This window comes from Lampetra fluviatilis, chromosome 37 (genome assembly GCF_964198595.1).
Source record: "Lampetra fluviatilis chromosome 37, kcLamFluv1.1, whole genome shotgun sequence".
Taxonomy (NCBI): Eukaryota; Metazoa; Chordata; class Hyperoartia; order Petromyzontiformes; family Petromyzontidae; genus Lampetra; species Lampetra fluviatilis.
This window is the reverse complement of record NC_136311.1, coordinates 804,808-817,727: the sequence shown is the minus strand read 5'-3', so window position 1 is coordinate 817,727 and position 12,920 is coordinate 804,808. Positions and strand designations below refer to the sequence as shown.

The following is a 12,920-nucleotide window of genomic DNA, read 5'->3' as shown; positions in this document are numbered from 1 at the left end:
TAAATTTCTACATGATAAGCCACTTTGTTGAGCTACAATTTGTGGCAGGTCGCTTCTGAAAATTAGCTATATAGCTCAGTGGGCCTTAACGTAGTCACACGAACGTGGCATAGCAACACGTGTGTATGTGGTGTGAGTGTATAGTTTAGTTTTGTAAATGTAAATGTGGACTTTCCACCATTGACTAAGAGCTGTCGACAGAGGGGAGCACTGCTCGTTCCCGGCGCAAGTCGAGCACACACTGTGTGGTTTCATCGGTCTGGTTCCCTGCCATGGGCCTCCCTTTCGGGAGGGACGAGCTCTCCGCATGGGATCTCATCGCACCTGATTTTAAACACAAGTTGCTCATTCCACTGAGCTCCAAAACTTTAGCTTAATTTTTTGTTCTCACCCAAGCGCCATGGACGTGCGGTAGGAACTGGGTGCTTCTCCCTCGATATGACGGCAGAATGAAAACCTCTTTGAACCGAGAGACGGAATCGATGACGGGCGGAGCAGGAATGTGTGCGTAAAGTCACGGCGCAAACCGTCCCAAAACTTTTTGACAGGCCCCGCGTGAAGAGCACTCCCGACAGGGAGATGCCGTGATTGCAGACGAACCCTCGCTGCGGCCACAGCTCGACTCATTTAGGAGTGGTGCACGGAAAGCAGGCTACGCGCGGACAATATAAGCCACAACAACAATAACAATCGTGATGGGAGGGGGGGGAATTGGGCAGCGGCAAATTAAATTGGCGCACAGTCAGACGTGGAAATGAAGTGCCCCGCGTGTGCCGGCACTCGTGGACATTTAAGACTGTGCCAGCATGATTCATGTGCAGAGGAGGGTAGGATACGACTCTGGCTTCAATTACTAACTTCTGTGGAGAGAGTAATGGCGTGCGTGTGTGCACGTATACAGAGGCAGCCAGGCATAGTGGTGGCTACGTCACCCCTTTGGGCGCCAAGCCAGCCTTCATAGGTGCTTGCTAACAGCACTTGTCCCAGCAACCTTTGTAGGCTATCCAGATGATCTTTACACGTGGAGGTTCTGCGAATGTATCCGTCTGCGGTTTACGCACTGCGCTATAAATCGATTGACCAACATTCGCTTTCCGGCCAAGGCTAGCATGGTTATAACACAATCCTATACTCCATTCTGGCTTACCGAGTACCAAGAGCATCTCCTGTGTCACGTTACGTAATTGTGGAACTAGTTTTGACTTCTCGATGAGTGCTCAGTGTAAAACCAATCTGAACCATTTATCACGCGGCGCGCGTATGTGCAGGCGGATACGTGTATTGATTTTACAGTGACTACGCTCAAACAAACATTGGGAAGTTCTCATTGCTTCTGACAGTCTGGAGCCGGCGGTAGAAATTCCTCATTCCCACAGGACAGCCTCCCTCGACACACAGAGTTGCGGGTGGCATTACCGTTGATGTAAATTCTGCACAACGTCGTGGGAAGGCGTCGAGACGGATCACTTCGTTTGCGACGACCGCTCGCTATAAATAGATTGAGTTTTTTGTGTTTTCCAATTAGGATGAATGCAGACGTATGCTCGGCTTGCACGCGCGATATTTGACGCGTGAATAATGTCGCTGCGTTCAAGTCGTTCGCACCGCGTTCACATCGGCCGAGTGGAGGCTTTTATCGCAGTGTCTCCTTGTTGTTTTTCGGAATTTAAGCTGGGTTGAGCCTCGATTATAATGCTCAGATGGGTGACCAAACCGCGTAAAATGGGTGCAGTCGGCGTCATGTGCAGCAGAGGGCAGTGCCGCAAACCCAACTGTTGTTCTGCACTCACCCCCACATTCGCCAACCCTCACTGACTGGCATGGTGAAGTGTTGTGAAGCAGTGACTCGTCTGCATGTCGCAGGCAGGGAGACTTTCATCCAGCCCAGGTGCGCGTACCTGGGCCGTGTGTGGGAAGTGGACAGCGGTCGTCACACGGCAAGGACTGATACTTGCATGGGAATGTGGAATTTCCACCACAGGGTTTAGGGACACCATTGGTCAAGGAAGGTCGTGGGTGGCACACGCCTGTCATCCAGAGCTTTGGACGCAAGGGTTGGTGGATCACGTCGAGATTTGTGAACCTCCCGAGCCCACCACGTGCCTGTGGAGTGGCCAAGGGGCGCACGGCGCCCCTCCATGCGCACTGCTGAGTGTGATGCAGCAAATTCATGGAACGGTTATTTTACTGTGACTTGTATGTGCGTTGAAATTCTTTCGCACCATACGTAGCCAACTGTGCTAAACGGAGGTCTTCTTAATATATATACTGCATAGATGATAAGATATAATGCACATGTGATGAGATATAGAGCACAGGTGATGAGATATAGTGCTCAGTTGATGTGATACAGTGCACAGGTGATGAGATATAGTGCACAGGTGATGAGATATAGTGCACAGGTGATGAGATATAGTGCACAGGTGATGAGATATAGTGCACAGGTGATGAGATATAGTGCACAGGTGATGAGATATAGTGCACAGGTGATGAGATATAGTGCACAGGTGATGAGATATAGTGCACAGGTGATGAGATATAGTGCACAGGTGATGAGCTATAGTGCACAGGTGATGAGATTTAGTGCACAGGTGATGAGATACAGTGCACGGGTGATGAGATTTAGTGCACAGGTGATGCCCCTGATGTGAGCGGAGTGCAGTGAGTGTGCCTGTAGTGAGTGTGTAGTGAGTGTGTGCATGTAGTGGGGGTGTGAGTGTAGTGTGGCTGTGGTAGCAGGTCATATATAACAGACGACAATTTGGTAAGAAATGTCCTCAAATTGTCGTGAGTGCACGGATGATGCTGGACATGCCGACTGGCCATGAGAAGCAGGAGGTGGCATGGGGGGCGTCCCTTACTCGTGGCTCGAATATCGTTTTAAAACGTTGAGTATTGGTTGACTTGCTGGCGCAAATCGTCTCCGATAACACGGTGGTAGTTGCGTTCTTGAAAAATCGCGTATAATATAGGCTAAAGCAAAGTCCGCAATAACACGTAAGATGTGTATGCAGGATGAACAAACACTGATGCGTTTGGATAGCATCTAGAAGCATCCAGCAGCGTCCCGCCTTGTGTGATGCTACGCCACGCCAGCCGTACGACTGCTTATTCCGACTTGCACGACGTAGTTCCGTTCACTCAATCCCGTTATATCCAGTTCGCATCCGCGTTATACAAACATTTTGCCTCATACATTAATCTAATTCGCGTTTGGAAAATACCACGCGGCATTATTGGAGACCAGACTGTATGTACACAATTGGGTGGGTGGGGAGGCTGCAGCAGCAGGATTCACGGGAAGTTTTTTTTTTCAAACACAACACAGAATGTCCTCATGCCGAGCGTACGGTGTACGTGTGTAGTCATCGTAGTGCCATTGGCAGCCCTGAACCTGTGGTGGAAAAAGCCACGTTCCGATGGCAGGGTGCAGACTATCCATGGGACAACTACTGTTGACACTCCACAAAGTGGCACGCGGTTTGAAGCCCCTGGAGGGGGGATGATGACGATGATGACGATGATGAATATGATGATGATGACGACGATGAATATGATGATGACGACGATGATGAATATGATGACGATGATGAATATAATAAAGATGACGATGATGAATTTGATGATGATGACGATGATGATGGGCTTAGTCAGCCCCACGATTTGAAGCTGCAACCTTCCAAGCGCTGTGCCACAGAGCCACCCAGCCGGAATAATAATAACAATACACGGACCCGTTTGTGTATCGCGAAGCGCGGTTAGCAGTCTCTATTCATTTGCATCCCGCGTTTCGTGATGATTGTGGCGGTGCTAGGCGTAAGCAAACTCAGCAAATGGTTGTGGTCCCAAGCAGCCTCAGGCGACCCAGACTCATGAGGAAATATGGGCGCATCAAAGATCAGCTCAAGTCAATATTTTAATCCTTGTCATGTCTCTCTAATCTACATCTCTCCTACCACATCCAACTGAGTAGTTGTCTTTTGGCTACACCTTTTGTATTTCACAAAATCTCTCCCATCTCATCTCCCTACTCTTGCGTACAGCTCTCCCACGTCTCCTGCTCGCTTCTGCGCTGGCTGCACCGCGTGGCTCGGAGCAGCCGTGGGTGCCCGCACTCCTTTGCCTGGCTGCTCACAGTCCCAACCGAGCCCCAATACAGTTGTGTGGATTTCTCAAAGGGGCATTGCACACTCTAGCAGGCCGGGCTTCCGTTGAAGCCGCAAGTCAACTTTCTCTCAGTGCGAGGGGTCGCGTATTTGCCTCTGTTGCCCTCTCATAGCCTGGGACTCCATTCCCCCAGACATCCATGCTGGTGACTCCCTACCCCTGTTGAAACCCATGCTCTAAACCTTTTTTTACTCTGTCCATGACTGACCGCGTGTCTGTTTAATGTGGCTCTGCGCACTGCGTCTGAGCAGCGGCATGAGGTGTCATTGCATTTCGACATCACTGTTTTGTTTTTCGGACTTGAAGACCGAAATCAAAACGACGAAATAAAGAGGTGGACGAGAGCAGGGTGGAGTGCTTTTGGAAAACCGAACTCCACATTTTAAATTAAAACTGCGATGTGGCCTAAAGGAGAGAGAGTTTTCAATCAGTGCTTGGTGTTGCCTGCTTGTCACACACGGTTCAGAAACACCGTGGTCATGAACGAAAAATATTGAACAAAAAACTGAGAAGTGCACAGAGAAGTACGGAGAGGCGCATGCTGGGAATTACATTGAGAGAAGGAAAGAAGCAGCACCTGGATTAGAGAACACACGCAGGGTAGAGGCAGCGTCCAATCCATGAAGAAAAAGTGAGTGGGCCTAGGCACAGGGCACGTCGTCACTAGAAGGGACGTGGCCGATGTTCAAGAATAATGACGGAGAAGCAGCCAAGGAATTGAACGCGTGCGAGAGGACTTACACCGCGGAGATGGAACGACGAAAACAGTTTGTGTGCAGGTGCTGGGTGGAGTGTTACAGCGCAGAAGCGCGTGAGATGGCCATGGCTTGGGCAAGCGTTCATATTGCAGTGGATTGACCATGGCTAATGATGATGATGTTGAATTGATTGTAAAAGCTGCCAAGGCTAGGCGGCAATCCTGGGAGTCTGACCATCTTGGCCTCCTAGTTGTCAGCCCTCGCACTGAGTGCTTCTCACTTGTGTTGTGTTCCTCCCGCTCTCCGTGTCTTCGTGCAGGGTTTGACGCTGGAGCTGCCTCGTCGCCTCCTCCTCCTCGCCAGGACCGAGCCGATCCTCGCCCCCAAGCGACCCAGACTCGGACTCCAATCTGGAACCAAATGCTCGTCTTCTGCCTCCAGTGCCACCAAGCCAATCCATTAACCACACCTATCCACCGCTCATCTTGTTCTACACACGGCCTCATCGTCGTTATCATCATCATCGTCGTCAGCCACGATCTACTGCTGGATGCAGACCTCACCCAAGCCGTCACCATCCCTAAAGCTCACGATGCCGCAATTGCGCCGCGCTCCCGCGCAGCAGCTGAACTCGTGACTCTATCTCCACGGCGGCCATCCTCTCGGCCTGCTTTGTTTTGGCCGCGCTGGCTCCCCGACGCGTCGCCAAGCGAACTGCCGCCGCCAGTCCGCGCCGCAGCTGCGTAGGAGCCGCGGTGCCACGTGCGGTGTTTGTGTGCGTGTCGGGCGGACACATGGCCTGTGCTGCGTGTTTCACTGTTGCCGCTGCCACTGTCGGCACTAAAGCGCCGCAGCCGGTACGTTCGGTTGTCGAAATTTACGTCACTCTTATTTTTATGTTGTTCCCTTTTTTTATTTACGTGAAGGTTTCATTTCGCTTGTTGGTGTGGAAATCAGATCCCAGTCTATATCCCTGCTGACCCTGCACAATAATCCCTGAGCCAAATGCTCCACCGGTATCTGACTCCACGTTCTCTCTCGTCGCCGAGCCTCGAACACCCACGCGCTGCGATCCCCGACGCCAACGCCAAACCCCGCACGCCTCCTCACCCCTTCGCCACCACGAACCATTGCGGAACCTCTTCCTCGTTTCATCCAGTTGAGGCAGGTGGCTTAGCAGCAGAGCAGGCGGCTCGCAATTGGAACGTCGCAAATTCAAATCCTGGTTGGTGGCCGCCTCGGCCCATCGTTTATTTATAGGGCAAGCAACTGTGGTCGTCCTATGGATAGACTCGCCCCCACCATAGGACTATGAAGTTGTGACGATAGGGCTGTAATTTGTAATTAGGGCGGAACACCACCTCAGTGCTCATTTGAGCAGGAAGTCATTTTTGACTTTATTTTGAGTTTATTTATTTAACCTGCAGGTGAGACATTGAAGAGACCAGAATTTGCAAGAGTAACCTGGGTCACCATCATGACAAAAGCAACCACGTGCATTCAAGTACAGCAGTGAAGCAAATAGACGGGAATGCAAAATAAACCACATGACATAAGAAACAAAATATTGCAGACAAAGTAATTGTAATTCATTCACAGTGCAACTAAGTTACAGAAACATTCAACAGTTGTATGCATGCAAAACAAAGATTGAGCTATGCACTTTTAAATGATCTAGATTGAAAACGAATTTATTTAAAACAGTTTTTTGTGTTTAGTTTGTTGTCTTTCCCCCGCACCTTTGATTAGCACGGTTGGCTACGTACGGTGCGAAAGAAGTTCGACATACATACATAGTCATACAGACTGTATGGGAAAATGCAGTTGGTGAGCACCTAATAAGGCTGATACGGTGTGATGAGGTGGCGGTGTGGCCAACACCGCGAATGGTAGCTCCTATAGGAGGCACGCACAAGCAGAGTGGCCCTTCTTAACACGCTGCTGGATGAGGGGCCTCCCCACGCCGTTTGTGTCATGGGGATTAGTTGAACACTGGTCAGCGCTTGCCCATATGCCGCAGCAGGTACTTATTTATAGCCACCTGCCTCGGGCGGCGCGGTTGGTAACGCCGGTGCCTCGTCGTAATTTCTCGCTCGGATTTGAGTGTGGTAAATGGATCCCCCCCCTCCCCGCCAACTATTATTTTTACGTAGGCGTGAGCGAAGGACTGCGGCGTGCACTCGAGTTACATTGATTTTGTGTTTTGAGCCGAGTCGTAACACCGTGTCGACGCTCGCACCAACACTGACTTGCACTTCAATTTCCTCGTGGCCCAGAGATCAGGAATGAACATGCGTCAGGCATCAAGCGCGTCACCATGTGGCGTGCGGCGCGCTTTCAAATCAATGGGTCCCGGAGCGCGCACACTTCTGTTGTAGTCGTTTAAGTTCAAGAGGTCATCGTGACGAATGTTTGTTGATGCCACCAGACGTCGCCGTCGCTGGCTCCGAGGTTGAGAGAAGCTCGGCGAGAGCGGCGAGTCTGTCCAGTCCACTGGATCCCAGAGCTGAGCAGGGTAGCTGCAGCGAGAAGGCCCCTGCGTTCACTTACCGACTCGGGCATCTTGCTGTTTAGAGTATTTGGCCTGCTATAAATTTCCACGTGATAAGCCACTTCGTTGAGTGATCATTTGTGGCCAGGTCGCTTCTGAAAAACCTATATAGCTCAATGGGCCTGAGCTGGAAAAATAAAAAATATGTTTTAGTTGAATGTAGAGTTTTTACGATCTCCCCCTGTTCTGCATGGGTCCTCCAGAATTCTCTGTTTCCTCCCATAGCGAGAAAAAACATAAAATGTAACTGGTATTGGCCAAAACATCCCAATGTGGAAAACTTACCCGGAAATTAAACAATATATATTATACACAGCAGTACCACCCTTTACTACAAAAACCTGACAGGACCCTCCTGAAAAGAGCCTTGAGACTCCGTGAGGCTTTCCTGGGATAACGAGCGTGATAAAAAAAGAAACAACCAGAATGCGAGATTGCGAGGTGATATCCGGCAGTGCTGCTGTTGCCACCACCACACTTTGCCAATGCTTCTGCCATATCCCATAGTTGTTGTTGCTGCCTTCCAAAGACCGCTCTTACAGTCTCATCAGTGTTTAGTTGTCCTACCTCAACTGTCGTTACATACGAAGATCTAAGTCTTCGTGGCCACAATTATGCCCTCCCTTCTCTATGCTTGCAAAACGTGGACCCTTCTGAAGGAACATCTGCACTGGTCTGGATGTATATATGTTGAGCTGCTTTCGCACCGTACGTAGTCAACCGTGTTCTTTGGTGGTGCGGGGGAAGGAAAACAAACTAAACACAAGCAGTTGCGTTTGTTGTCCTTCCCCCACACGGTTGGCTACGCACGGTGCAAAAGAAGTTCAACATATATACAAAAAGACAAAGATCCCCCGTATAGCCTTAACAGACTGTTGGGGCAAGTGCTGTTAGCAAGCACCTATGAAGGCCGTAACGGTACACGAGGGGGTGGGTGGCCAACACCACGCCCGGCCACCTTTGTCTCCCTAGTGGCGATTTTTACACACCACACTAGGTACTAATTTGAGGTTGAGTCGTCCTAGGGGAGGCCCAGGACTGGTTCAGATCATTGTCACTGGTGTTGTCCGTGAGCGGGAATCAAACTCGTGCCACCGGGTTCAAAGCGCAGTGCACTAACCGCTACACTACCGTTCCCCACAACATATACACATCACCATCAACACCATCATGTGCTTGTGAGCCATCCCCGAGGTCGCCGGCATCTGAGTGCCACTCCAATGCCCGTCTCGGTGACTGCTCCTCCACCCAGCACACGTGTCCTGCCCATCATTACCTCCTCTCGATGGCACATACAGCACTTGTGTACCACGTTATAAACCGAATCTCCCAAGTAGGTTACCCTATCATGCAATACAGGGTGTTTGAAAAAGATGGACCCGATTTGAAATCGCTATATCTCTGCAACCACGAAACGCCCATGAATGAAACTCTTACCACTTGAAAGGGTGGGACATAGAGTTTCCAATGATTACCGCTAGATGCCTCTCCCAGCGCACAAACAGCCCCTAGCCTCAGTCATTCGCAAGATGGTGACCCCACAACACAAGGGGCGTTTTGCGTTCTGCAGTTCAGCAAGACTGAATCCGTAGTTGCGGTGCAGCGTGCGTTTCAACTGCGTTTTGGCATTGATCCGCCAATGTCAAAGAGCATTCGTCGTTGGTACCGACAATTTGAGGAAACAGGCTGTTTATGTAAGGGGAAGAGCACGGGGCGACCACGCACCTCAGGAAAATGTGAGAAAAGAGGCGTTTGGGACAAATTCAACTATCGTCTCGATGTTGTCCGTACAGCAGGTGGAGGGCACATAGAGCATTAATATAATGGTTAGTAAAACTTTATAACTCATTAAACCGTTTGTAACTTTTTGTGTAATTGTAACATGTTGCCATCCTGAAATATACTGCTTTGAAATTGGGTCCATCTATTTTAAACACCCTGTAGAATTCCAAGTGCAACTCTACTCAGGCGCTCATTTTCTCATGGCCTTATTAAGAGTCCAGCTCTGTGACCCGTACACGAAAGTGCCCATGCACTAACGCAGCGGCACGGCTATATATATAGAGGGAAGCGCGTGCGTTTGAAGCCGTTGCGGTGTGCCGGTTAATCATCAATGCCGTGCGTCGCCGTCTCCGGATTAAATGTGAGGCTGCGCTGTTGGCTAGAGGACGCTTGAAGCGAGCGGGTCACTGGGAGTGGCCACGCGCCTCCCTGCTCTGGCGGAGGAGTCCCTGAAGACTTTGGTCCGGGCCATCTGGTTGCTCAGTGGCAGAGTGGGTGACTCACAATCGGAAGATTTTTTAGTTAAAATCCCTGCTTGGGGGTTGACTCGGCCGATTCGTCCCTCCCGTTAGGGTCAGTACAACGAGTTCCACTTTGTAGGGAAGTCAACAGTGATTTCCTATGGATGTACTGGCCCCTGCCATGGGAAGGTGGAATTCATGCCACTGACACAGTGCTGTGAACAGGACATGAACACTGCCTCAATGCTTATTTGAGCAGGAAATCACTTTGATTTAAAATGAAACACACTTACTCTCCAAAATTGGATAAGGGGAAGAATGAATTGCTGAGATAGACAGCGGTTGTCGATAGATTTCCTGTCACTGCAGTTCTATGTCACTAAATCAAGAAGTCCGGCTGGCATAAACAAAATTTGGCAGTTCATTTCCCAGCTGAGGCTCGACGCAGTCTATCCAAGAAAAATTGTACAAATTGCTGGGCAGTCAACTATGGCTCTCCTCTGGATACTATTGGTCCCTGTCAAAGGAATGTGAAAGTCAACAATGCTGCTGTCCCACAATTCTTCAGTGTGACATGACGGCGCGTCGTGTACCATGACGGGGAGTCACCTACCGGTGACGGTGCATCATATACCGTGATGGCCACCTCACTGTACAACTTAAACAATCCAATGGGGTCAATTGACTGATACTGCCCTGTGTCAATCCACCGCTTGATGAAGGTGTCCACACATCGTGTTGGTCACAGGAGCGGCTTGACCATACTTCACCATGCTGGACAATGCGGACTGGTGAAGTGGGGAGCCCAGGACCAGTTCAGATATCGCTCGCTTTTCTGTGACGGAATTCAACTCGGGTCCCCGGGTTCACAGCACAGCGTGCTCACGACCTTTCGGCAAGTTATGAGACCGCTAACCCATTGCTCGTGTTAGAAGAAATACACTTGCACTCGTTGATCTTTGAGTGGAATCACTCCCGTGTTGTGTGTGAATGGGTAACACTGTAAGAGTGATGTGGTCAGCCTCGGTCTCCGTGCGGAGTTACACTCGGCGACCCTTCACCGACGTGCCACTGATCATTACCACTGGGATCGTGTTCCCTGCGCTCGCTACTGCTGAGTGTTTGTGCTGCATCGGTGTCGCTATTGGGATGTATGTGTAGTAGGTTCAAATTAGGTGCACACACACGCAGCTTGGAGGCAACACTATTTATTAAACGGTAAGTAATATAACACTGTACATAAGGTGGTGACCACCTTCCTCAACTCACTAACACTCTGGAACACGACACAGACTGGACCAGGCAGGCAAGGGCCTGCCTGGCCCAGGACGACGACTCGGGACTTGACGACCGAAGATGTCTTCACCTTGGAGTACAGTACAACAGCCGCCTCGCTCTGCGTTCACACCACGCTTATATTTGGTTTGGCGTGGCTGGCTCCGCCCCGGCGTGGCTGGCTCTCTTCAGGCCACGCCTCCCTTCCCAGGACACGCCTCACTTCCCCCACCTCTGGGAGGGTCCGGATCCCTCCACCACGCGACCCCCCAGGCACCCCCTTGGGGCCCCCAGCCTTCGTACGGGCCGACACGGTAGTGACCTTTCTCTGTCACTACATATGTTCCGATGTTTCACGAAATGTTAGGCCTTTGCGTTTTGCCTCTGTTATCCTGAATAGTGACACAGTGGGTAACTGTAATTTTAATATACTTTAATATTTAAAATACATGAATTCAATGAATATTTAATTCGTCCGGAACTCATCGAAACTCTTTGCACCTGAGTAAGGCTCGTCGGCTGAAACGACCGATTTTTTTTCTTCCTCCGTATTTTAACCGATTAAATATTCAGGATAACAATAACAAGTATATTAAAAGCATAAACGCGCGCCGTTTGAAATCGTGGTGTTTTACCATTGTACACAATCATCGGATTGTGTTCACTGCACGCGTGTGCGTACGTACGCCTGTGTGTAGTCTGTGTGCATGTAAGGATAAGTGGTGCAGTGGTTAGCACAGTGGTGTGCATCATCAGTGGCTGGTGCTTTCTAAACTTGTCCTGAGCCTCTCCTAGAATGACTGAGCCTAAATGAGTACCGACCAGAGCTCCCCCGAGTGAAGGCCCTTCTGCCAGCAATGGCGTGAGTAAGCACTTGTAGGGCTGCACCTCTATCTTCCTGAAAATTAGTCTTTAGACTGGGCGAGGCTTCCTGGACACGTGGAGTAATTCTTATTTTATTTTATTTTTTATTATTGTGCTGATATGGAAAAAATTGCAATGCAATGATTTGCACGGATTCGCTCCTCCCTTTAATGTTCTGATTGTGCTTGAATTGAGCCTGCGTTCAGGGTTAGAGGTGAAATGTGTTCATGTGCGTGTACATATAAATACTGTGGTGCCGCTTCACTGAGCCACTGTGTTCGCTTGTGCGGCGCTTGGGGGGGAGTGAGACATTGGTGGTGGCCGTGTTGAGGATAGTGCTGATGATGGTTGATGGTGAGGATGACAGGGATGGTGAGTAATGGCGAGGATGATGGAGATTATGGTGAGAATAATGAAAATGATGATCATGTGGATGGTGAAAGTGATGGTGGCAGTGGGATGGCAGTGAGGGAGCTGAGATGGTTATTGGGGTATATATGCAGTGAGTGATACAGTATGCTGGTGGTGAAGATTGTGGTGATGGTGATTATGAAGTGAGGGATATTTAATAGATACTGTTCTTGTGGTAGTGGTTGGTAGTCCTGAGGGTGATGGTGATTGTGGTGGTGAGGATTATAGTGGTGGTGAGTGAGGTTGTGTAATGCAGGCGCAGTGGTTGACTCATCATCCCCCTGTCAATGAAATCGGTACCACTTTGTGGAAAGACAACAGTGACTGCCCGATGGATATCACAAGCCCCGACAAGGCAATGTGGATTTGTCACAAGTTGTTTGATCAGGGAGACACTTACTAATTTTTGCCCAGTCAAGAGAAAATACGTTGTATATTTTAAAAAGACAAACTGATATTGCGGCTGCTCCTGCAGAAGTAACACAACACACCCAAGCTGCTAACTTAATTCCCACGGCACGTCGCTGAACACGCACGGAATCGCATCTTAATTGAACCAAAACGAGAATGATTTGCACGGTTGGTAATTAATACTTAATCACGCAAACACGAACAGCGACACCGGCGATAATGGGGGCTCTGGCTCTTCTGGCTGGGTGCGCCGCGAGCCGTGTTGGAGTGGCCGTCATTTGCTCTCGAGTCTTAGGGGCT

The 12,920-nt window shown here is 49.9% G+C and overlaps 1 protein-coding gene across 2 annotated transcripts in view; it reads left to right on the top strand.

Annotated features, from left to right (window-relative positions):
• LOC144945190 (kinase suppressor of Ras 1-like) overlaps window positions 1-12,263 on the top strand; it is a 132,367-nt gene extending 120,104 nt beyond the window's left edge. For both annotated transcript variants that reach the window (XM_078873482.1, XM_078873481.1), the window contains exon 21: window positions 5,185-12,263. Coding sequence is in view for 1 of the 2 variants with exons in the window: in XM_078873481.1 (XP_078729607.1) it covers window positions 5,185-5,191 (7 nt within the window). In the remaining variant the exon portion in view is untranslated. The remainder of the gene's footprint in view (window positions 1-5,184) is intronic.
• Window positions 12,264-12,920: the final 657 nt, after the last annotated feature.